General features: G+C 42.4%; 1 protein-coding gene across 4 annotated transcripts in view; it reads left to right on the plus strand.

Annotated features, from left to right (window-relative positions):
• The window catches only part of TBC1D30 (TBC1 domain family member 30), a 50,000-nt gene extending 33,576 nt beyond the window's left edge, over positions 1–16,424 (plus strand). For 2 of the 4 annotated variants that reach the window (XM_035127405.2, XM_035127408.2), the window contains 3 exons: positions 894–1,100; positions 1,285–1,341; positions 3,455–16,424. In XM_035127405.2, the coding sequence (XP_034983296.2) occupies positions 894–1,100; positions 1,285–1,341; positions 3,455–4,233 (1,043 nt within the window). In that variant the 3' untranslated portion in view covers positions 4,234–16,424. The remainder of the gene's footprint in view (positions 1–893; positions 1,101–1,284; positions 1,342–3,454) is intronic. The other 2 variants (XM_035127406.2, XM_035127410.2) reach the window with 1 other exon arrangement.
• The last annotated feature ends 8,033 nt before the right edge of the window (positions 16,425–24,457 follow it).

Raw genomic sequence — 24,457 nt, forward strand, 5'->3', positions numbered from 1 at the left:
ATTGTAAATGGTTTTTACATCTGTTTTTATTACTGATTTTTTTAAATCGTTGAGTCACATTAGGCTCTTTCATAGGAAGTGCTTCATAGGTGAAATATAGCTGCCTCTTTGGTGCTGATCGCAGCACAGTCAAACCTCGGCTCCCAAACGGCTCCGTTTTCAAACGATTCTGCTCCTGAACACCAAAAAGCTGGAAGTAAATGCTCCGATTTTCAAACATTTTTCAGAAGCCGAACATCCGACGTGGCTTCCGCTGAGTACAGGTAGCTCTTGCAGCCAAGCGCAAGTGGCGATTCAGTTGTCGAAAGTTTCGGAAGCCAAATGGGCTTCCGGAACAGATTATGTTCGACAACTGAGGTTTGACTGTACGATAGACTGGTATTTTATCTCGGATATAATGTGATTGAACCCACAACTGAGCAATTAGAGAGGTGCAGTGTATCCCTTCCTTAACTATGTTCTGTTCCCACCCCCATGATGTGTACTTTTGAGAACAGCATAGCTAAGTAATATTCAAAGTCACATCAAGATGAATATATGGTAATTTTTTTGTAGTTCCTGAGGGTTTAAGTACAGTCTGGTAACAGTTTCATGTTGACTACTGCTGATCTTTTGAGGTTTAAAATTTGTCAGCCATTTAAATGCAAGTACAGACAATGCCAGGTTATTGAAATCCTCTGCTCATGTAAGGCAGGGGTGGGGAACCGGTGCCCTCCAAGTGATTTTTGGATTGTGGCTACCTTCATTCTCAATCAGCATTGCCAGTGGTTAGGGGATAATGAGAGTTTATAGTCCAAGCAGCATCTGGAGGGCTACAGTTTTTCCTCCCCCGATTTAAGGACGGTGGGGTTAATTCTGATGTATTTCTCATGCTCCCTTCCTACTATGCATAGATCATAATGAAGAGCAGAGTCTAGGTTCCAGCAATATCGCAGAGCTAAGCCCTGGAGCAATAGATGCCTGTCGGAGTGAGTACCACGCCGCTTTTAACAGTATGATGATGGAACGTATGACCACAGACATTAATGCGCTGAAAAGGCAGTATTCACGGATAAAGAAGAAACAGCAGCAACAGGTCCATCAGGTGTACATCAGAGCAGGTAAATCACTTGTATTTGGAAGCGCAAGTTATCTTCAGCTACGTGCATGAGAAAGCAAATCATGTTTTTATGTATTCATTCATATATAGAAGAAGAAAAGAATGAAGTAGTTGGAAGGATCTCATCTGACTAAGGAGCATGTCACTTATAAAGACGATGTTGATCTTTGTTTTTCTTTTGTTAGGGTCTGAAGATGATGACCCTGGGATTATGTTAGATCCCAGGGACCAGCCGAATAATGGTATTTAAAGATATCTATGCTAATCTTGGATACAATATTGGTTTCTCTGATTTTACTAACAGCTCTGGCATCCTTGGACTTGGGGTGAAATGTTCTGAATTCCCAATTGGATGGACAGTGATTTGGCATCAGAACTATCAACAGCTTACAAGGTTATATATGAATTGGCTGGACTTTCTTAGACCAAATATGTTTCAACGCTGATTTAGCATAAAGTGCACATACAGCCACTGCTGATCAGTAAATAGTAAATACCCTTTGTGACAGTATTATCTGTGGGATGAACCATTTGGAAACTGAACTTTCACTTTACTGCTAGAGATGGGTCGTGCCTCCTAACAGTGGTGAGGTAATATGAGGAATCTTATCCCACATCTGACAGCACGGCCTTCCTGTCCCAGGCTGGATTTTCAGTTCCATCTTTCATAAATGCAGTTTTGAAAATCTAAGAAATATAGTATGCACAGAACAGCCATGTGGCAAAACCAAAATGATGAAGGTTTTCATTTCCCAGGATTGCCAAAGCCCCCTTTCACTAACCTGAATCAATCGTCTTGTATATATCCTTTAGCACTCTCTCTCTCTCGTCTCTCTGTGACTGGTATTCTGCTGGGAAATGGTCTGTCTTGGTTACCATATTAAATTGCTGAATGTTCTTTCTATGAAATGGAGTATTTACCCAGCTGCTTGGTTATAGACACCTTTGTGTGGTCGTCAGGACGAGGCAGAGGCAGAAGGCAGAGTCTAGCATGCTATTCACATGATTTACTGTAGTAGTTAAACTAAATCAACCCATAAAATCTAATCCATCATTTTATTTATCTGTTGTGTATATGTATAGCTTCATAATATATTTAATTTCACATTCTTGCTTTTTTGGTCTTTATTGCCTTGAATAGAAGGCTTGGGTTAGGATCTTCATTTTTATTTGCTTAGGATAGGTGTCAGAGAAATTTGTAAAGAGGATCACCGCTGCTCAGGTAAACATATCTGAACTATAACTTCAGTAGTAAAGTCACATAATCCTGACTGAAACTCTGGAGAGACACTGCCAGTTAGTGTAAGTGCTGAACTAGATGAATCAGTAGCCTGATTTGGTATACATAGCTTCCTGTGTACCAGATGTTTTCCCTTTAAAAGTAAATAAGTCCTACTTACCGAATGACTTTCTTAGTTCTGAATCAACATAAAATACATTTTCCTTGCTTTCTTCAGGCTGCTAGATGTGCTGTTTCTTGTTGCATTTCCCCCCCAGTCAACAGAAACTATGGAGCCTGCCTTTAAACTTTATCATGAGCAGCTATTACGGAAGAGAGAGACATGAGAAGCACATGGTCAAATATCTGAGTCAGTTTTGGATTCTCCAAAAATAAGACACCGTCTTATATTTATTTTTCCTCAAAAAAACACACCGTGGCTTATTTTCAGGGGATGTCTTTTTTATTATTAAGTATGGTACAGTTTAACCTACAAGGTTAAACTGCCTATCACTGGCTTATTGTCGGGGTATGGCTTATTTTCGGGGTATGGCTTATTTTCGGAGAAACACGGTAGAAGGATCTTTCAACTTTGGTTCTCTCGGTTACTCATTTTTCGATTCTTAAATAACGTCTACATTTCTGTAGCAATCTGATTCATGAAAACTGATCAACACTTTAATGCAAATTTCTCCTAATGAACACATTTTGATATTTGGTTTTGACCAATGCACACATTTTTGCAAGACATTTCCCCTCATATAATGCATTTTATGTCATTTTCACTGATGCATATTAATGTTCATATGCACTTTCCCCTGATATAATGCATTTTTAAAATAAAGGTTGGTTGGAGAACATCACTACAAAATTCAGATAAGTGCTGATTTTGAGGGATAGCTGTGTTTCTGTTCTCTTCTGTTCTCATATATTTTTCCTCAAAGTGCTAATTTGGTAGATCTGCCTTTAATTGCAAACTTAATTTAATTTCTCCCCCAATCCATGTTGTCTCTCTCTGTGTGTGTGTGTGTGTGTGGTGTGATTTTGTGTATCGGACTGGTCAGGTTTGCTTTAATGTTTGATCATTTGCCTTGCCTCATTCAATAGCGTGCTTCTTAAATGTTTGTTTTCTTCAGATAAAGGACCAGTTACTAGTCTTCTGCCCTCTCAAGTGAACCATTCTCCAGTGATCAACCACCTTCTGCTAGGAAAGAAGATAAAGCCAACTAACAGGTCTTCCAAAAATGCTATTATTCATATTCCAAATCACGCAGGAGGCAAGATGTCACCTAGTCCCCACGAAGATCTTAAAACAAAGCTCAACTCTCCTTGGCGCACTCACATTAGGGTGCATCGAAAGAACATAGCAAGAGCCAAAGGCCAGCTGGGCTATGGAGATACAATAGGGTTAATAGAAGAGCAGAATGAAGGTGTGAAAACCAATAGCCCCAATGGGAAAGAAGAGGCTCCAAGCAAATCTGAATCTATGGAAATCGAAGGCAGTGATTCAGATGCCAGGACTGCTGAAGGACAGTCTCCTGAACCAAGTTACAAGGACGCCAATGCCAACGCCAATGTATCAGCTGTTCAGCTGAAGCTCGAAGCCCTGGAACTTACCCAAAATGACAAAGATGATGTTGAATCAGTATCGACTTCGTTCTGTCAGACACCTCCATCCGAGTTCCCGAATTCGCCCAGTGACAGAGGGACAGTGGCAAAATCTCCCCAAGCTGCCAATACTAAACCACAAGTCTTCAGTCCTTTTCCCAGTGTCAAGCCTCTCAGAAAATCAGCTGCGGCCAGAAACCTAGGATTGTATGGTCCAACTGAGAGAACCCCCACTGTACACTTCCCACAGATGAGCAGGAGCTTTAACAAGCCTGCAAGCGGTAACAGCGGGTCTAAAAAACGATGATGTAAATACCGCTGGCGCATCATCATCGTCGTCATCATCATCTCAGTTTTTATTATGTGTGTGTGTTCATCGTTCTGAAGGGGTTTCTGAATAATTTTATTTCTTAATTGAAATAATGAAGATAAGTCGCAACTGGAACATAAACTGTATGATCAAAGATATGTCTTTTATATATATAATGTGGAGTAGTGAAAGTACACAGTGCCACATACAATTTTCATGTTCAAAAAATGAACATTGACTTTCAGCAATGAGAAGCTGTAATACGGCATTCAGTAGTGCAGTGGTAGGACAGTTTTTTCTTGTCAGTTCATCAAGAAGACTGCTACCTTTTATGGTTCAGTGGCTAATTAGCAGAGCCTTGCAGCTGCCTCGATGAAGTGCACTGAACTTCAAAATTTCAGGCAGATTAAAATATTTTTTTAAAAAAAACTGCTTCTGTATAATACATACGGAATGTATTTGAGCAGCTGACACATTAGCCGTGTTTTAGCATTTTCCACTCTAATGCCATTGGTGTTACTTCCTTTAATTATTTTTGATATAATAATTATCACCTTAGGTCAGGTAAAAAGGGAAGTTGAAATGTTTTCTATGACTTGATCGTGGCTCCCTAAATGATGACCTTCAGTGAGTCATGGGACTGTAGGAATATATATGTAAATCTGTTAGTTGATTTATCACTAAAATTCCTAGCAGTATCTGGTATTAAAGACAAATCTTCCTTAGCCTTTTTGATAAGGTTAGGTCACTTTTCATGTTAACTGCTGGGCAGTGTTGCTTCCACAGTGTGTGTTAATTCCCTAATGTGTCAGCTTCCTAGCTGAGGAAAATTTATGGCTGTATCTTGATGATGTAAGATCGTCTTCAGTGTACTACTTAACTTTTTTCAGGCAGTGAAGGTTTTAGCAGTTTCCCCCAGATCTTGTCCCTTGCTTCTACATTTGAAGTGAGATGATCTATTTTGCCTAACAAGCTTCAAGAGATTAGAGGTGATTATCACTAGGGTGTATTATCATGTAAACAATGGTTAAAATTCCAAAACTTGACAGTCAGTATGGAGAAAGGGACCTCCTGTTTCTCAGTCTCCAAAACACTGTGCAGTTCCCCCCCCACCCCATTTCTAAAACATAGAATACTGCTGTGCAATAGTTTCAGTGTTCGGTGGGAATCAGTGAACAAACTAGCTGTGTAGGCTTGGGGAAATTACAAACTCTGAAACAGTTTTAGATTTGTAAAGAGTAGGAGCCGACCTCACAGGACAAATGTAAGGACTATAAGTGCAGTGTAATGTTAAGTGCAATAAAAAATAGTACGTGCTGCCATAACAACAAGAGTCATTCTAGGGTAAAAAACAGAAGTCCGTTATCCACAAAAGATGCTGTCTATATATATCCTGTTCACAATAGCTGTGAGCTATTAAGCCCAGGTGCATGAAGGAAGAGTACACTGATGATGAATCAATCCTACTTACAATTTGTGGAGTTCTCTGTTACAGAAGAGCTCCTATGTCTACACATTCTTCCATTATCCTTTAGCTGAAGTCCTCTGAATGGGGAGCATCTCATCCTGCAATCCACAGTTGGTTCAGGAAATGTATACCCACATAAGCACAATAAGAATCCTCCAGGCTTCTCTAAGTAATAGCTCTTAGGTTGCAATCCTGCACAGAGTTGCCTGAAAGTAGTCCAATTGAACGTAGTTGAACTTCCTTCTGAATAGACATGCATGCGATTGCGCTGAATGTGTCTCTTATGTTTTCAGCGAACAGATAAATCAGCAAATGCGAATAAAGTATCAGTGCAGAATCTAAAGTATCATGCACCTAGATTGCTAACAAGTTTTGGTTTTCTCGTGATTTCTGAGCAGCAGTCTACATGCTTCACAGCAAGCCAATTATGAACCTGAGGAAGGCTCAAAAACAGTTTGTGATATGGCTCCAGGTGGCCGTACTTTTAAAAATAAAAAATCCTACTGTGTCGGCTTGTCCAATGTACTTCTTTGGGCCTCAGTTGCTGATTCTCCAGTATCCTATAAAAGGCATAGGATTTGGTGCTCAAAACACTGACCCAAAACCAATTTGGATTCCAACTTTATTTTGGAAATCTCTATAGTTTCCTACCCTGAAAGACAATCATATCCTTCGCCGTGTGAATTTTTCAGAGCTAATGTTTCTGTAAAAATTATTTTGTTCCCATTCTTAAAGGAGTAATGAAAGCAGCTAAATGAAATAAGCTAAAATTATATCCAAGATTAGCAATTTGCAAACCCATAACACGTTCTGAAATTGCTTGACACTCCATTTACTCCAATGGAAAGAACTAGTGGGAATCTTATTTAGGATCTACCCTGTGCATGCACACAAGACGTTTCAGAGTTGTCTGATGCTGATGTCAGTGTCGTATGTGGAATTCTGCATGGGTACTGGAGCCTTCCCCTGTCCCTGCACATCAGTAGGAGCAGCTAGTTTTGGCATGGTGTCTCTACCTTTACATTATTATGATAGGTAGTTCTGGACCCATCACTGTTGCCAGCTGAGTGATGCCGATAAGAAACTGAAATAACTTACTGGGTCTGTCTGCCTTTTGTGCGCTGTGATTTAAGATACTTTGGTGTTAAACTTTGTATCTTATAAGACTCTTTGATGTATACAATGTACTATAGATACTGTAACATTATAAATATATACAGGATAATATATACAGGATGTATGAAATGGTGTCTTTGTTGGAGAAGTTTTATCTGCGTTTGTGTCTTGAGTCCAATGGGTATAGTTGATGCCATTTTCTCTCTTGTAGATTAAATAGGACTTACCAATAATGCATTTTAAATAATAATAATAATTTGCCTCCAATTTCTTGCAATAAGGCAGGGTTTTTAAATCTCAAATATTTCTAACAAAACAAAAATGCACAGCCCACGATTATCCATGCTGTGTGCATGAGCTACAAATGATCTCTTGTAGATAAATATTTGTATCAGTATGCCTTTCTGGTATACAGAATACACTAGATGATATGATATTGTAAAAAACAACAACACCCTAATTACTGTGCCTGTGATAAAATAGAAAGCAGTTCCTTTGCAATTCTCTCAACATTAGAGTCTCATGAGCACATTATAAGAATACATTGAAATGAATCATCTGTGCAACTTGTTCAGAGGCAATCCTTGTGAGTTGATAAGCTGCTTAAAAAGTCTCACTATTGGTCAAAGCAAATGGTTATGTACTGTTCCTTCCATTGTGTCAAAGAAAGTAATGTTGTGTACAACAACATGATATATAATAATTAGAAGTATTTCAAATTAATCCAAATGGATGTTGTATGTTTACAAGCAGCTTGTGGCTCCAGCTGCTATAAGTGAAGCTATTCAGAGCATCATTCCGCACAGTTAATCATCACATTGCAGCCAATACTTCAGGATCCCCGTCCCCCATTTCTGTGTTTCGTTTCTGTTTCATTATGTGCTTATTATACATGTTGCAGGTTTGCTTGCGTCTTGTATGTCATCCTTCGAGGTTTGTTTTAATTGTTATACTATTTGTGTGGTACAGGAATGCAGCAAATGATACACAGATACACCAGTCGGCTGATAACATGTTCAATTTGGGGAATTTAGAGTGTGGACTTCAATGTGATTGTTTGTTTTGAAGGTGAAACTGTCTCATCTTTGAATTGGTACATTTGTTCACGCAATTATATTCATGGTGATACCTGTACACCAACTCTTGAGCGTTTAGTGACAGATAGTTGATACTAGATCAAAGCCTGATACACAGTAAAACAGTTTATGTATGTACTAATCAGTTGCCTCGTATCCAAAATTAGCTGCATGGTGTGAGCAGTCTGGGTGGAGGGCTTTGAGAGTGCAAGGACCTGTCAAGGGTGTAGTGCATCTGAATGTGTTCTGCACATTGCACTCATGTCTTCATCCCTGATCCACTGCTGCAAATGGACACTGTTTTGACTACACCTTGCCTCTTAGGAAGTTGTGTTGTGGGACGTCTGGAAGCGACGCCTTGGCATGCATGTGTTCTGGAATTAATTTATTGCTTTTTCAGCTGAAGCTGCCAAGAGCACTTGCAACCATTTTACGCTGTTATGACCATTGTCAGTAAAATCAAAGCCTGCAAAAATAATAAAAGCAGAGTTATAAAGCTAGCTTCTGAAAAAAGCACTGGAAAATGAAATAGTTTTCCATATGGACATGGTACCTGGCAAGCCATCGTGGAGACGCTGTTCAGAGCTGGAGTGTCATGACAGAGAAAGTACGATCTTAACCCACCTTGCTAATGGTAGCAACAGAACGAGAAGGCTTTCACTAGGAAGGTTTTCCATAACTTTCTCTGCTATGACACCCCAACTCTGAATACCCTCCCCAGGATGGTTCGCTTGGGTTCCAGTCCATTGTATTTTAGGCTTCAGATGAAGATGGACCAGGAGCCAATGTAGTACAGTAGTACCTTGGAAATTGAATAGAATCCAGGAAGCTCCTGCAGCAAATCGGAAGCCGCGGAAGCCCCGTCTGATGTTCGGCTTCCCACAATAGTTTGCAAACTGGAACAGTCACTTCTGGGGTTGCGGCGTTCGAGAGCCAAAACGTTTGAGAACTAAGCTGTTGGAAAACCAAGGTACAACTATAGTTTTAAAACTGGTGGTTTGTGTTCTATTCTCTTGCTCCTAGTTAATAATTTTGCTTCTATATTTTGAATGAACTCCAGTTTTTAATTGTCCCAGTTAAATGGAGTTCATTCAAAATATTGCCACTCCCCTCCCGTTACCTCTAGTATTATCAAGCAATTAAAGTCAACTACCATATTTTCTCAGCTCAATTCATGACAGCCAGAGCTGTATACGAAATCATTCAGAGCTTTATTGTGCATGCATTCAGTATGGAAATCATGCTCTTCTACTATTTCTAAATCAAACTATCTATGCAGCTTGCATCTTTATAGACCTTTCCCCCCAAAAGGTTTCCAAAGATAGAGAAGTAAAGCAAAATTATGTTGTTTAGGGGGCAGAAGCAATTCTAAGTGGGGGAAAAATAATTTCCCACTTGATCACTAGATGCCACTATTGGTCTACACACAAACCACTTTGCAGTTGCAGAATGCTGGTGTTTGTTTGCAGAGATATATTGGAAGTTCTAAGAACATTTTCTATATGAGTTTAATCTATCTCAGGTGTATTCATGTGCTGCTATGGAAAGAGCTGGCTATCTTGAAAATTACAATACAGTGTTCATTCTTTCGTCTTTAATGGAAACAGTACGGCGAGACATTCCTTTGTATTGGATTCAAATGTGTTGGAGGGAAGGTGTTGGCTGCACTGAACGGTTCATGCAAACTTTTTAAAGGAACACACAAAATATTGGGTGGAATATCATTGCATTGAGGCTGCAGGTTGTTGTGTTGCATGCTTAACACTTGTGGAATGTGTCTGCTACAATTTTTTTTCTTTTAAAACGTGTTGAAGCTCCTGCAATGTAGTTACTTAAACAAGAACGAAGAAACTGTTATTGTTTACCCAAACTCCAAACATGCAATTCAAGTGCCTTTCACGCTAGATTATTGGCTCCTAAAACTGTGTATTAAATGCCATTTTCACTTGAGAAACCTGCTTAGGCTGGGTGATGAGCAGTATTAAGGTGCTCAAGCTGCTTTTAATAATAATTGTAGCAATGGAAAAAGCTTAACTTTCTCTTCCACTACATCCTTCTGCATTAGACACTGCAGACTTTCTGCCAGTTGACAGTACCGTACTCTGATGGGCTAAAGTAGATACCCTAAACACATTTAGTGGTGAGTAAGCCCCATTGCCATAACAGGGCATGTCAAAGTAAATACACATAGGATTGTACTGCCAGTCTGTGGTATTTTCCTTTAAAACCTTGTAGCGTAATCCTAAATGCGTTTATTCAGCTGTAAGCACTGAGATCAGCAAGATTTTAACAATGTAATCCTAAGACATGCTTCCTCTGAAGTAAATGCCACTGATTTCTGAGAGTGGGGGAAACAGACAGACCTGACTAATGGAATGTGTCTGCACTTTTTCAAGACTTGGAATCATAGAAATGTAGAGTTCGAAGGGACCATGGGTCATCTAGTCCATCCCCCTGCATTTCAATGGGGCTTACTCCCACGTAAGTGTGCATAGGATTGCAAACTAAATTATAGGATTGCAGCTATAATCTAAGACACAAGGACTAATAATACATATAATAATTCATTGTTTTATTATATATTCTGTCTTATCTGCAATGACACCTGCAATATTTAAGAACATCAAACTATTTTGACACACAAGAACCTAGCATTGGAACAAAACTGATCCATTAATTTCAGAGAGTCTACTCTGCGCAACACTTGGCTGGGCACAACCCAATTAAATGTATCACCATAGTTCTATAAGAAGCCACCAAATAAAAACCCCTTACAGTTCTGCCTAGAAATGTTTCTGGGCTTGGCCCCACATGGCTTTCTTAGGTAGGTGTTCCACAGCTGCAAAGCTACTGCCAAGGGCCAGGTAGATGCCTTATTCACTTACCCACCCTGACAGATGGTGAAATCCTTTTTGTAATGGCTGTTCTGACATTAAGGAGCACAGGGTTGCCATATTTCAAAAAGTGAAAATCTGGACGCAATAGTTGAGGTTTTTTTTGTGTGGAAGGGGAGCAAAATTGTCAGGCTTTTGTTTTTAAAGAGTTTTATAGCCTAGAGGTTAAGATCAGCCTGAACAGGACCAGCGCTAGACCATGGTGTAGAGGATGCAAGCAATTGAGTGCAGGTTCGGACCTACAGAAGGTTGCAAAGACCCCTTATAGAAATGGATGAGAACTGGAAAACCGCACACATTTTTTCTGTAGTGCAGAGGCAGTGGATTTCTACTGCAGAAAAAGCATGAACGTAGCAAAACAAAGGCCCTGCTTTCCTGCATGTGGCCTGTGTAAGTGAAGATATTTGAGAAAGCACCAGATAGTGAATTCAAGGAAATGGAATTTACTTCCATGTGTAATCGTTCTCAGATTCTCTCTCTCGGTCTCCCCGCATCCCTAACCCCCCTGCCCCAGATGAGTCAGTATCTCTTTTAATGTTCCCGAGTGCCTCGGTGAAACATAGTGTTTATCTAAGTTCCCAATCCAAATCGGGGGGCCTCCCCCGCCAAACCAGAATGGCTCAGCCACGGATGTGATCTGTTCTATAATAAATGAAATGTCGAGCTGACACACTTGCAGAAACCACACCAAGATGAGAAGTGACTTCTCGCCTACTCCACCCAATACAAAAATGTCCGACCTATTATTCTAGTATATTTTTACCATATGTATGTGTGCCTGTATCTTTCACTGCTGCCTGTTATTGCCATCTGTGATTCAGGCTGAGAGCAATAATAGGCACTCTTTTATGTCAGTGGGTTGGTGGGAGCGTGGAAAAGAAATTAACATGTGGCCAGTTGCTATATCTAGAGACACGGGACTTATGTATTTGTGCCTCCTTCCTTTTTTCTTGCTCTGTGCCTGCCCTCCCGTTAGGCAGAGTTGGAGTTTGGGGTGTCATGAACGGGCAGCGCATTGTTAGTTAGTTTGTTATCATTGTATTTTGCATTGTAGCAATGCGCGGGAGAGACAGTTGTGCTTGTGGGACAGAGAGGTGACATGATACAAGTATGCATGGCATAGAGAAAATGGATAGAGTTTTTCTCTTCTCTGATAACACTAGAACTTGCAAACATCTAATGAAGCTGAATGTTAGACAGACAAAAGAAAGTACTTCACTTAAATAAACTACAGAATTCACTCCCAGAAGGGGCAGTGATGCCCACCAACTTGGAGAGACTTGGAGAAATCCATGGAGCATAAGACTATCAAAGGCTGCTAGCCATGATGGTTATTCTCCCTCCACTGTCAGGGCAATATGCTTTTGAATGCCAATTTCTGGGACTCACAAAAGGGGAGAGTGCTCTTTTGCTTGGGTCCTTTTTGCAGGCTTCCCAGAGTCAGCTGGTTGTCCACTGTGGCCATTTAAAGTAGACAGTGTATAAACAAGCCCTTATTTATGCCCGCCATAACAGTATTCTCACCATTGGAAAGACTGAGATAGCTATTGTTACCACTAAATTGCTATTATGCTACTTGGACTTATTTGTAAGCCACAGCAGTCCTTTTGCTCGCATTTGTATCAAATAACACCAGGATAGGATTGGGGTTAATTTTATGGAGTAATGACTTTGAAATGGTTCCATCTTCACTATGTTAGATTTTAATGCAATTCAGAACCTAGTGTGTTGTGTTGTGTTGTGTTGTGTTGTGTTGTGTTGTGTAGGAGGTCTTGTTTCCTGTGAGGGCTGTACCACTTGCATTGGCCTCATGACGGGCAAATATTTCTTTAGGGACTACTGAGGAATAATGGCAGGCAGTGCACAGATCTTTAAACCTGCGGCCCTCTTTCAACTGCAACTCCCATCATACCTGACCACTGGCCATGCTTGCTGAGGTTGATGGGAGTTAGGGTCCAATGGCGTCTAGAGGCTTTGATTGCCTAGGTTCTGAGCATTATGCCATGGCTGGCCCTGCCATTAGGAAGTTAGTGGCAGACTGGGGCAGAAGGATGGCTTGAGGAGAAGCAGAAGGGAGAATAGAAACCCCCAATCTGTTATAGAGCCAAACATGGATTTCTAAAAAACAAAAACCACACCACACACAATTAGAGCTCTGCTGGATGAGGCCAAGAGTCCAGTTTCCAATCATGGATTCTCAGATGTCTCTGGGAGGCTCACAAATCAGATGTGATGGCAATATCCCTCTACTGTTGCTGCTTCCCAGTGGCTGTTTTTCAGAAGTATTTAGCCTCTGAAACAGGGCTGAATATCATTTACCTTTAAATCCATTTGACCTAGTGGCTATCACCACATATTGCAGCAGCAGGCAGATTTGATGAATTAATTATTTTTATGCATGTATATTTATTCCAACTTCTTCTACATCACTTTATGTCAAATAGGCCCCAAAGCGGATTCCATAAAAATGTTACATCCAGAAGAAAATTCAATGAAAACAGACATAATACTTCATAACGGTTATGTTCCAGTTACATTTCGTAACTAGGTATTTTCTTTTAACTGCACTGAATCTTCTGCCAGCTGGTTTTTGTGGATGATCCCAGGTTCTAGTACTCTCAGAGAGGGAGAGAAACCTCTCTTCTGTTCACTTTCTTTGCTCCACATAAAAAAACTCTGTCACAGTCTCCCTTAACTGCCTTTCCCCCACTAAAAACAAACAAAAAACCCATCCTGGTTGTTGTAGCCATTCTTCACAGAGACAGCACACTGATCATTTCTGCTTTCCTTTTACGATCTTTTCCAGCTTTAAAATACCCTTTTTGAGATGTGGCAGCCAGAACTGCACACAGCATTCCGAACATAGCTGCATCATAAATTTGTATAAAGACATTATCATACAGGCCATAATGTTTTTCATCCTGTCTCCTTTTTCACAGATGGTAGGCAGGTCTATGGATCCAGGGGCTTGTGAGACGAGCAAAAACATCATGCCCACCTCCATGAGGAGGAGCCGTAGCTAAGCATAAGAGCACATGCTTTTTACCTCCTCGTATATTCAGGCAGGTCTGTGAAATACTTTGTCCTGAAACCTGAGAGAGCCACTGCCAGCCAATCAGTGAAATATTGTGTCTAGATTGCACACACACTATACCTTTAAAGCACATTATAAGCACACTTTCTCTTCTCCCCTCAAAGTATCATGGGCATGGCAATTTACCCCTCACAGAATTGCCATTCCTAGCATCGCTTAACAAACTACAGTGTCCAGAATTCTTTGAGGGGGGAAACGTGCCTCAAACGTGCTTTAAATGTATAGTGCGTACACAGCCCTAGGTGGCCTGGCCTGACGTAAAGGAACTTCCTGTGAAGCTATAGAATCCAGAGTTAAACAAACCCATCCAAAGGGTAAGTCGTTCTTGAGTTAGTGCTTCAGTTTTAAAATTTTAGTTGTGAGAGCTTCAAGCTAGAAAGTAGCATTGGGGTAGTTGCCAAAGCTCCAAGTGTCCCGATTTTCCAGGGACAGTCCCGGAATTAGGAAAGCCATCCTGGCTTCTGATTTGATCCTGGAACGGCCCTATTTCCTCCATCTGTGCTGCTGCCACTGAACTCGGGGAGGAGGATGAGCTGGCACTTGTCCCAATTGACGACGATGGTTGCTGCAGTGGCTGCGAGGCAGCATCCTGTTGCCTCTCCATGGCCACCGCTACCGGCCTCCTCCATTGGGCCACTCATAGCTGCTGTTGGAGACTGGGTGAGGAGAATGAGAGCCTGCCACACCCCTGAGGCCCAGCCCCATGCGACGCACTGGCTCTGAGGGGCAGGCAGAGGGCAGGGCCTCCTTGGGCGCGAAAAATGGGGAGCGGAGCGCAAACCATCTTGATTATTAAAAAGAAAAGCTCTTTCTATGGGGACCGTGTGTGTGTGTTTTGTAAATCTACCAAAGAATTAAAAAATAAAACCAGGATTAAGGGATTTTCTCAGGATGGTAGAGGGTACGTGCGCTGTGTCCCATTGATGAAGTGGTGGTGGCACTCACCTTCTGAGAAACGTCCTTATTTTCATCTGAGGAATGTTGGAGGGCCTGTAGCTGTGGCAATGCAGTGTGGGAAAAGTGCTCAGCAAATGTGGTTCCAGGGACACACATTTTGGATGCCCAAAATGATTGAGCTCAGAAACGTAGCATGGTGGCATGTCATCTGGCCTCCCAAGCTTCTGAAGTTAGCTGCCTCTGGTTTAGATTACAGAACAGTTTTTTCCTGAGCCAGTTCACATTGTGGCAGAACCAACTGTACTTCCATTTCCATAAAGCTACGGGGAGAGAAGTCCTTGCTGCATACCGAAGAGCCATGAACTCAGAGGAAGTAAAGATTTAATGAGATGAATAGGGAATTGGCTGTGAAATACAAACAGGGTTTTTGCCGGCCAGGTGTGTAATTCTCAGATCCAAAACTTCCCCTTGGAATAATAGCAATCATTAAAATGGCATGCTCTTGTGAGTAATTTAAAGATGATGAAAATTGCCAATGTACAAAGTTAAAAGCACAAAAAGGAGGTGTATGTGTGGGGAGCCCTTTCATGTTCTTATTTCCTAGCACAATTCAAAGAGAGATTTTAAAAACTGTACACCGTGTTGATCTTGCTATATTAAACTTCATATGGCATTGCCATATAAAGAGGACACCTTTGAGTTGTAGTTTGATCAGAATATCGGATGAAAAACAACAAGGCTGCGTGTGAGATAGAGCACGAGATTAGGAGATGGTGCTCTATTTTTTCATGTCTAAAAGAAAATGCTTCTATTTGGCCCCCTCTTTCCACCACAAACCATTGTGAAAGGAAATCGTCTTATGCCAACCACTTGCCATGACTTCAACACAAAACAATCTCATTTTCTTTTATGTCCACATGCCTCTGGTATTCAGTGGATTATGCTTCTGACTAGAATCCAAGTATTTGTGCAGTTTAGTGCAAATTCCTGATGTGATTCAATATTTCACAATAGCATCAAAGGGAAATTCCCCAGTTAATGATTCCTCCCAATTAATAGGGAGATGGGAATTGCCCTAAAAGGCTCCTGCAAATAATGGGCACCGAACAGACGGCAAAGATCAGATAGGCTTAAGACAGAGGAGGTAGCCTGATTCAATGGCCTAGGGCAGGAAAAGGGGAATGAATTATAAACAAAGGCTACCCCTGATTGTTAAAAGTAAAGGCTGTCATTAATGAAAAATTTAAAAATTCCTTGTTATATACGAGAGCCAAAATGCTCCCCATATAAGCGCGTTCTTCAGCTTCAGTCCCTCTGTTTAAACATTCCTTCCTCTTACAGCTCATGGTAAATACTCGACACCCCCCATTAATCAGTGGAACATCTTGCTGCTTCTTTCTACATTTCAGTTTATTACCATCAATCTTGATTGGATTTCTGTTTTGGCATGTGGGCTGCTTATTTTAATATATATGTTTATATCAGGATTGATGAACTATTCTTATTGCCAATGTCGGCTGATGTTGTTGTTTTCATTCAGAGAGTAGAGGAACACACACACACCACTTATTAATATGGGTACCTGGAGATGCACAGAACTGAATCTGGGATCTACTGCATTCAAAAGATACTCCGGAGCCATTGCCTTTTCCCTGTAGCGGAAACAAGTCCACAAAAGCTTATACCCTAATGAATGTCCTAATCTTCAAAGTGCCAAAATAGTCTTTGGTGTCTTTTTTTTTTTTTACTGCTCCCCATTGTTGAAAAACTACAGCCCAGTTGTTGCTTATATGTATTCCATACATAGCAACACACACAGGTTCCTGGTTAGGTAATGGAATTAAAAGAAACATGGCACACTATATATTAGCAAACCTGCAGGTGAATTTTGGGTTGTATACTAAGCACAAGAATCAATAGAAGCCCAAAATGAAGAACCTGTCGACAGCCAATATAGTATGGTATCATCAGTGGTTGGAGGAGATGTAACTCTGAAACTCCCATTCCACATTGAGAACAATATACATATAAAAAAAATAAAATGACCATTGACAGAAAAGCCAGTCACAACTGGGGAGATATCCAGGGGAATAACAGAACCATAGAATTGCAGAGTTGGAAGGGACCAGAAGGTCTTCTAGCCCAAGCCCCGACAATGCAGGAGTCTTCCACCCAATGTGGGGCTTGAACCCACGATCCTGATATTAAGAGTCTCGTGTTCTACTGACTGAGAAAAGGATGGTTTTCTAACCAGATTTTGATAGACATGTTTTTACTCAGCTGAAATCCAAAAACACATCATTGGACTTTCTGGAAACAGAGAGTGATTCCACAAGCTTGAGAGGAAGAAGATCAGCTTATTAGCCAGTACATGTAGTTGTCACATGTTTCCAGTTACATTAAGCTCTAAGGGTAGCCAGGGCTCCTGCTTTCCCACATCAAAAGAGATCCTGTTTCATATTATGGAGGCGAACCTGATATGGAATGATAGATCTAATGGGATTTCTCTCCCCCCCCCACCCTAAGATAGGAAAAATGAATTCCTAATAAGTTTCACATTGCTCAAGTGCCACTGTTGGGCACTGCATTGATGACAGGTGCAGCGACTTGAGGGAATCTCCGTTGGAATGATTAAACCCAATGACATTTGCCAAATTGTATGTGTGTCTTTTGAGTTCTTTTAACCCTTGCCTTGGTAGCTACTGTAAGCATACTGTTCACATACAAAATCTCTTCCTGAGGCATGAAGCAAGCAGCAAAATATCCACTGTCGCCACCACAGGGTGGCTAGGGGCAAAAGAGGACCAGGCTTCTGCACCTTAAAAAAGAAAATTTGTTTTCTTGTTAATTTTATAGTAAAATAAATTCAAACAAAACCAGGAACATGTGTACATCAATCACTTTAAGAAAAGAAATTGAGCGATGACACGGCCAGATAACTGAATTGTTGAATAATAATAATAATAATAATAATAATAATAATAATAATAATAATAATAATTTATCATTTATTCCCTGCCCACCTGGCTGGGTTTCCCCAGCCACTCTGGGCAGCTCCCAACAGAAGAAGAAGTAGAAGTAGAAGTAGAAGTAGAAGTAGAAGAAGAAGAAGAAGAAGAAGAAGAAGAAGAAGAAGAAGAACATCACACATTAAAAACTTCCCTAAACAGGACTGCCTTCAGATGTATTCTAAAAGTCAGATAGTTGTTTACTGTATTTCCTTGACATCTGATGGGAGGGAGTTCCACAGGGCAGGTGCCACTACAGAAAAGGCCCTCTGCCTGCTTCCCTGCAACTTCACTTCTCGCCATGAGGGAACTGCCAAAAAGCCCTCGGAGCTGGACCTCAGTGTCTGGGCTGAATGATGGGGGTGGAGACACTCCTTCAGGTATACTTGGCCAAGGCCATTTAGGGATTAAGAGAGCTCGGACAGTAAACTGCCCTGATAGCTATGCTTCCATCAACAAGGGTGCAGAAACCACTGTGCCAGCACAGACTCACCAAATCCAGCCTGCTTGCTCGCTTGCCTAGTCCTGTGGCTCAGGATATCAACTGCATGAATTACTGCGCCTGTCCTTTGGAGGTATGTAAGACATTAGGACAGTGTCTTATCTTATGCCTAGCCATGTATCTGAGAACCTTGCTGTGACCGCTGGTTTGCATACCCTGCAGACCAACTTACCTTTTATGGCACAGTGGAGAGTTCTGGAATAAAGCTTTAAACACCAAGAATTGGGATTCTGAGTCTGATAGTGGGAGCCAGGAAAATAAGTTAACCTACAAAAGTTTCCCGAGTGAAAGTTTCATGCAGCCTTATCTGTCTTGCAGTCACCTGTGCTCCCTCCCTCTCTCGAGAGTCCGTCCTGAAAAATATGAGACAGAACATGAGGCGGGAAGGATAAATCCAGAATCAGACTTGGCTCCCAAGAGCGCTTAAGGTACTTCACCAAAGGCACATTTCTGGTCCTCTCCTCTCCCCACCAGCCCCTCCCATCCTGAAGGGAAATTTTCATTCCATAAACTTCCTTAAGTTAATTTAAACCTTGATGTTGATCCTGGATCACCCTGGGATAGAATTTCCCCCTTGGCAGAATTAGCATGCCACAATTTTGCCACAGTATTGGGAAAGGAAGTGAGAGTTTTATGAGAAGTTTGGACCTAAGCATAGCATCTGCTACTTCACTTAACATTTCCCACTCTTTAATAATATTTGGGCAATCCCGTATCACATGTCAATACTCTTTTTTTTTCTGCATGCATCTCCACCATAAATCTCTTGCTATAATCTATCTTAGGCCTTTGTAGTTCAAGCGGCACCCAGACGATTCTTCTCACCACCATTAAAGTGGAAAATATTTCCGCTTGTGCCTTTTTTGTTGCTAGTTCCGTTCCGCATAGCTGCAAATGTTTATCGCATTTCTTTCCTGCAGAATGTGGCCAGATTTTAATCCCAGTTGAATTTATGAGACTCCTCACCACCCTTAAAAGTAAAAAGGTCTGAACATTTTTATGATCTAAGAACAAACTTCTTTGCTCCAATTCATATAGCAGATGCCTTACTAGCTGTGATATTTTTAACACTCCATTTCTTGGGTGTGCAGCAAATTTCCTGTTGGTGCCAATGGGCATCTTATGAAAGAAGTACTTTCCGCTGAGCTTTCATGGAGTTAGAAAAATATAAGAGGTTCCTCTGACAAATAGAGATAAACTTTCATACAGCCTGTAGAAAGGTACGAACGTGTATAAACACGTCATGAATTTCAATAGCAGGCATGGAAAGTTTGCTCTATAGACTCAATAAACTGGTCAGATAGAAGAAATAAATTTTATTATTAATCCTTTTTGTCATGAAACACTACATCAGAGTTATAACAAAACTTAACAAAAATGTTTCTAGTGCTCTTGGGTTTTGTTTTGTTTTTAGTGCCAAGTGACATTCCAGTGTATTTCGTGGAAATAAAATGTTCCAAAACCAAACCAAAGTGTAGAGTCAAAAGAAGTCTGCTTTCCTGGATCAGTTTTTGTTTGAAAATCAACACGGGGCATTTTTCTACTAATACATTAAGACTAGCCAGCACACACACACAAACACACAGCAAAGCTCAATAAATTTATTGAGGTTTGTTTGTTTGTTTGTTTATTGTCCCAGGCTCTTGTCGGTTCACAAAAACAACACTCTATATACGTGCTTAAATTTGAATCACTGGAATGGTTTTTCACGCAACGTAATTTGCTGAATGGTGATGATGATGATGCAACGCTCATGGCCGTTTCGTTGAAGAAGCTGCATGGTGACAGATTCAGCTGTTGACCCCTTACAGAAATGTTTAGTACCAAAACCTTTTATGCAGTAGGCCAGATTAGGGAGTCAAGGACAATCCATGTAGCAACAGAGGCGAATAGTTCTGGGGCTCAAGAGGAGCAGCCAAAAGCTTCTTCCTCCCCAATAACTGACACCTAAGAAAGTTGCCTCACTCTGCCCACTGCTACCGGTAGCCACTCTCAAGAATCTGCCTCACCTTAGGAGGCCATGCCAACTGTCTGCCTTGGGCTCACTCGGACTTCCTGCAGGGAAGGGGAACTAGAAATTCCACTTAAAATTCCAGCCCGACTTGCCTCTGTGATTGACAACTCTAAGGATTTCCAGATGGCCCCGTCCACGCTTTTGAACAGATCGTTTGATCTCATTTGAATTTCCTCCTTGGTTCACCTGTTCCATGTTTATTGAATGGAGACCGAGCAGGTGGGCATATCAAGCTTCTTGCCATCGGGTTAAAATGGTTTGCAGGAAATTGGTATACACAGCTGGAATAACTATAAATGGAATGATTCAGGATTTATGAGCAAATGAAGTGATACGGAGTTTAATTACGCGAATTACAATGCAAAACGAAAACAACAACAAAAAGCCCCCACTCATGGCTGTTTGTAATGAAATTATCAACCAAAAAACAACCTAATTTATCTGCAATGTATATGTAAAACAAGTTTTAATATGGCTAAGTCCTTTGATCTAAAAAACTTACCTTGTAATTCTTTACAAAGGCAGACGAGTCAGCGCATTCGCACCTCTCCAGTTCCATCCACACCTATTTCTCATTAATACTGCTTTCCTTTCCCTGTTAAAGTTTTATGAAATCTGTCTTTTGGATGTTCTCTGTAAACTCTGAGAAAAATAAGCACTTGATCACCTGGCTATTTGTTTTTAAAAGGTTGCATCAAATCATACTGAAGAAACAATAGCAGAAAACCACAGAGGTGCACTTGAAACTTTATTATCCAGGCAACCACGAACCAAATCGGTGTTTTGAGCTCACTGGATGCCTGTCCAGCAGAACTTTTTTTAAATATACAAAAAATGCTTGATCAGTTGCCAATATTAGGCTGCAATCCTAACCCCATGTGCCGGGAAGCAAGTCCTAGTGACTTGTTTCCGTCGGTTGCAAAGAAAAATAGGTACAATTCCTGGATACCAAGATCCAAGTTTGGGGGCAAGTACTCCTTGGTGAGGGCTGCCCAGCAGAGATTTAAAGTCACAAAATAGGCAGTAAAGTAAATAGCAGTTTTGATTTACTCAGTTGGAGCTATCCAGAAGGGTCTTAAGACAGCAGTCCTTTGGGACTCCACTGAAATGCAAGGAAGTTCATCAAGAGCAAAACTGCTGGGTAGCACCCATTCATTTCAGCAACGCTTGTTCTAAACTAGCTTACAATTGTGGTATGGGCTTTACCCTTTTACTACAATTTCTCCGTCTCTCTCTAAAGCATAATTGAACATATATTGGAGATGTCTCCCCCTACTGAGACTGCTAAAGTAAATTGTCTGAAATGCCAGCATTACTTAACCCTAGGAAAATAACAATAATAAGGGATCTTGAAATATAAGCAAACCACATGGCTGCATTTTGTTCTGTCAATTACTCTTTGCCAAACTGGGAGATGAGCACGTAGAACTGTCTGCTGCAGCTTTACATAAATGTAGACTTTCATTATCCTGCCCTCATCTGTCTAAATTCACTTTTTGGACTTCTTTAGTCCACGAGTTATTTACAGAGCAACCTTATGCACGTCTGTTAAGAAGTAAAGTCCCATTGACTTTTATGGGCCAAGGAAGTACGTATAGGGTTGTAATTTTATTTGGGGGCTCAATCCAGCCAGGTCCCATTGACCTCAACCCCTAGGAGTTGGTGCCCTCACTCAAGGCACATACATACAGTAAGCCAGTTGGATTGGAAGTTGAATCTTACTCCAGTGCCAATGAAAGTATATTTCACTGCACTTGAGGGAAGCCAGCTATTGTTGGGGGCACAGGGCAGGCTACATGGCACTCACAGCTCTGTCCCCCTCCCCTGCCCTCAGCAACTACCACCTGAGGCAACTGCTTCACTCTGGCTCATCGTAGGGCCGGGCCTGCCAGCCCCAAGGGAAAAGGAATGTCCCCGTTGTCCTTTAAGGGAGCTCTTAAAATGTTTTTGGTTTGATCTGCTTTTAATTAATTGTCACATTTTGATTAATTGCTACTGTTCATTTTAAAAGAGCCATAGCATGGTTTTAATCTGCGGTTTTATATATTATTGAGAGAGAGGCTGTTATAACTCTCTTGTATTCTATCACACACTGCTTTGTGAGGTCATTGTGCCCTGAAATGCAGTTTTACAAACCCTCTTTAACAAAATAAATATAAACATATTCATTGAATGAAACCAGTCTTTTCCATAGCCCCCCAACTCAAAGCCCATTCCCTTCCATTTTTGGCAGGGTGATGATCCCTCACATCTGCTTTCCCACAAACCTTTAGGTGTTATTCAGATTCCTTATCCACTACAGCTGGAGGAAAATTTGCCTGCTCCTGGCCTTAGATGCCAAGTTGGTGGGCTGACAAAGTAGCTACCGTGTTTCCCCTTTTTTAAGACGTAGCCATAAAGTAAGCCATGGCAGCATTTTGTAGCAGTTGCTAAATTTAAGACACCCCCCGGAAATAAGACATACCTCCATACCGTGTACAGCGGGACCCAGCCAGCCAGCGGGGCCTGGAACCGGCTGCTGCAGCGGCGAGCTACCTGCCGGAACAGGCGGCTGCAAAGTGGAGCGCTCCGCAGCGTCGAGCGCTCGGAGCGCCCAGCAGCGCCAGGCGAAGCACCCAGCCAGCAGCCTGACGTCTTCCTCGCCCGGCCGAGGAGGCCTGCTGCCCCGCCGCCGGAACAGGCGACTGCAAAGTGGAGCGCTCCGCAGAGCCGAGCGCTCGGAGCGCCCAGCAGCGCCAGGCGAAGCACCCAGCCAGCGGCCTGACGTCTTCCTCGCCCGGCCGAGGCGGCCTGCTGCCCCGCCGCCAGAACAGGCGGCTGCAGAGTGGAGCGCTCTGCAGCGCCGGACGGAGTGCCCAGCCGGAGCGGCGAGGCAGAGCGGCGGCCGGAGGCTCGCTGGCCCTTCCGCACCGCCGGAACGTTGTGGGCTGTGTGGCCCAAGGTAGAGCGGCGGCCGGAGGCCCGCTGGCCCTTCTGCGCTGCCGGAACGTTGTGGGCTGCACAGCCCAAGGCAGAGCGGCGGCGGGAGGCCCGCTGGCCCTGCCAGGGCGCCGGACGGCACCAGGAGCGCTGCTGGCCCCTTTCGCGGCGCTGGAGCATCGTGGGCTGCATGGCCGCTGCCGGAATTTTGTGGGCAGGGAAGCGGGAGGCAGGCAGGCGGGCTGGGCGATAGGCCCGTGGCTGCGCTCGGTGGGGCCAGTAGTGGGCTCCACGCTGGCCTGCACCGGCCTGCGCCAGGGGCTCCGGCTCAGTCCACTGCCGGCGCACGGCACCTCGTTGTGGCCGAGATCTGGATCGTGGTTGGTTGGGTGCCCTCCCCTTCCATAGCGACGCCGGGACGGGGCTGCCTCTGAGCATGCACAGAGAGACACCCCCTTCCCATCCCCCAGTCCAGTGCCGGGGAAAAGGCATCTTGGAAAGCCGGAGTGGGTTTATAGCTCGGGATGGGGTGGTCTCTGAGCATGCACAAAGTGCCTCCCTCACCACTGCCTTTGCACTGGTTGCCTTTGGACATGCACGGTGAATGCTCCTTACATAAACATCATCTCTCAGGGAGGATGTATTTTGCAAGGCTGGCGTTCTGGTGGCTAGGAGTGAGGGTGATGGTGGTGGTCTCTGGGCAGGTACAGAGTGCCCTCCCTCCTGCAGCCTAGGCAGCGTGTTGCAAAACAGAGGGCACTTTTTCCCTTGTCTCTTTTTAAAAGAAGTTGCTCCCCAGGGTGGGTCCATAATAAAAATCTGATAAAAAATTAAGACATCCCCTGAAAATAAGACATCTTGTGTTTTTTTGAGGGAAAAAAGTTATAAGACGGTGTCTTAAAAAAGGGGAAACACGGTATAGAATTTCTGACTAAAAAGTATTATTACTATCAGTTACTTGTGAAAGTGTCCCTAAAACATTGTAGTGTTTGCAGGCTGTTATGTACTGAGCTGAATCCTAGAACAATAGGATTCAGAATCAGCGGGAGCTACCCAATCCAACTCCAGGTGGAAGTGAATCCGCAACCTGATTGGCCTGCTGGAGCAGCCAATCAGGCGGCTGGCAGAAGTGAATCTGCTACCTGATTGGCCTGTAGGAGCAGCCAATCAGGCTGCAGGCAGAAGTCAATCCACAATATAATTGGCCCACAGGTGTAGCCCTGAAGTAGCCAA

Source organism: Zootoca vivipara, chromosome 10, assembly GCF_963506605.1.
Source record: "Zootoca vivipara chromosome 10, rZooViv1.1, whole genome shotgun sequence".
NCBI classification, from domain to species: Eukaryota; Metazoa; Chordata; class Lepidosauria; order Squamata; family Lacertidae; genus Zootoca; species Zootoca vivipara.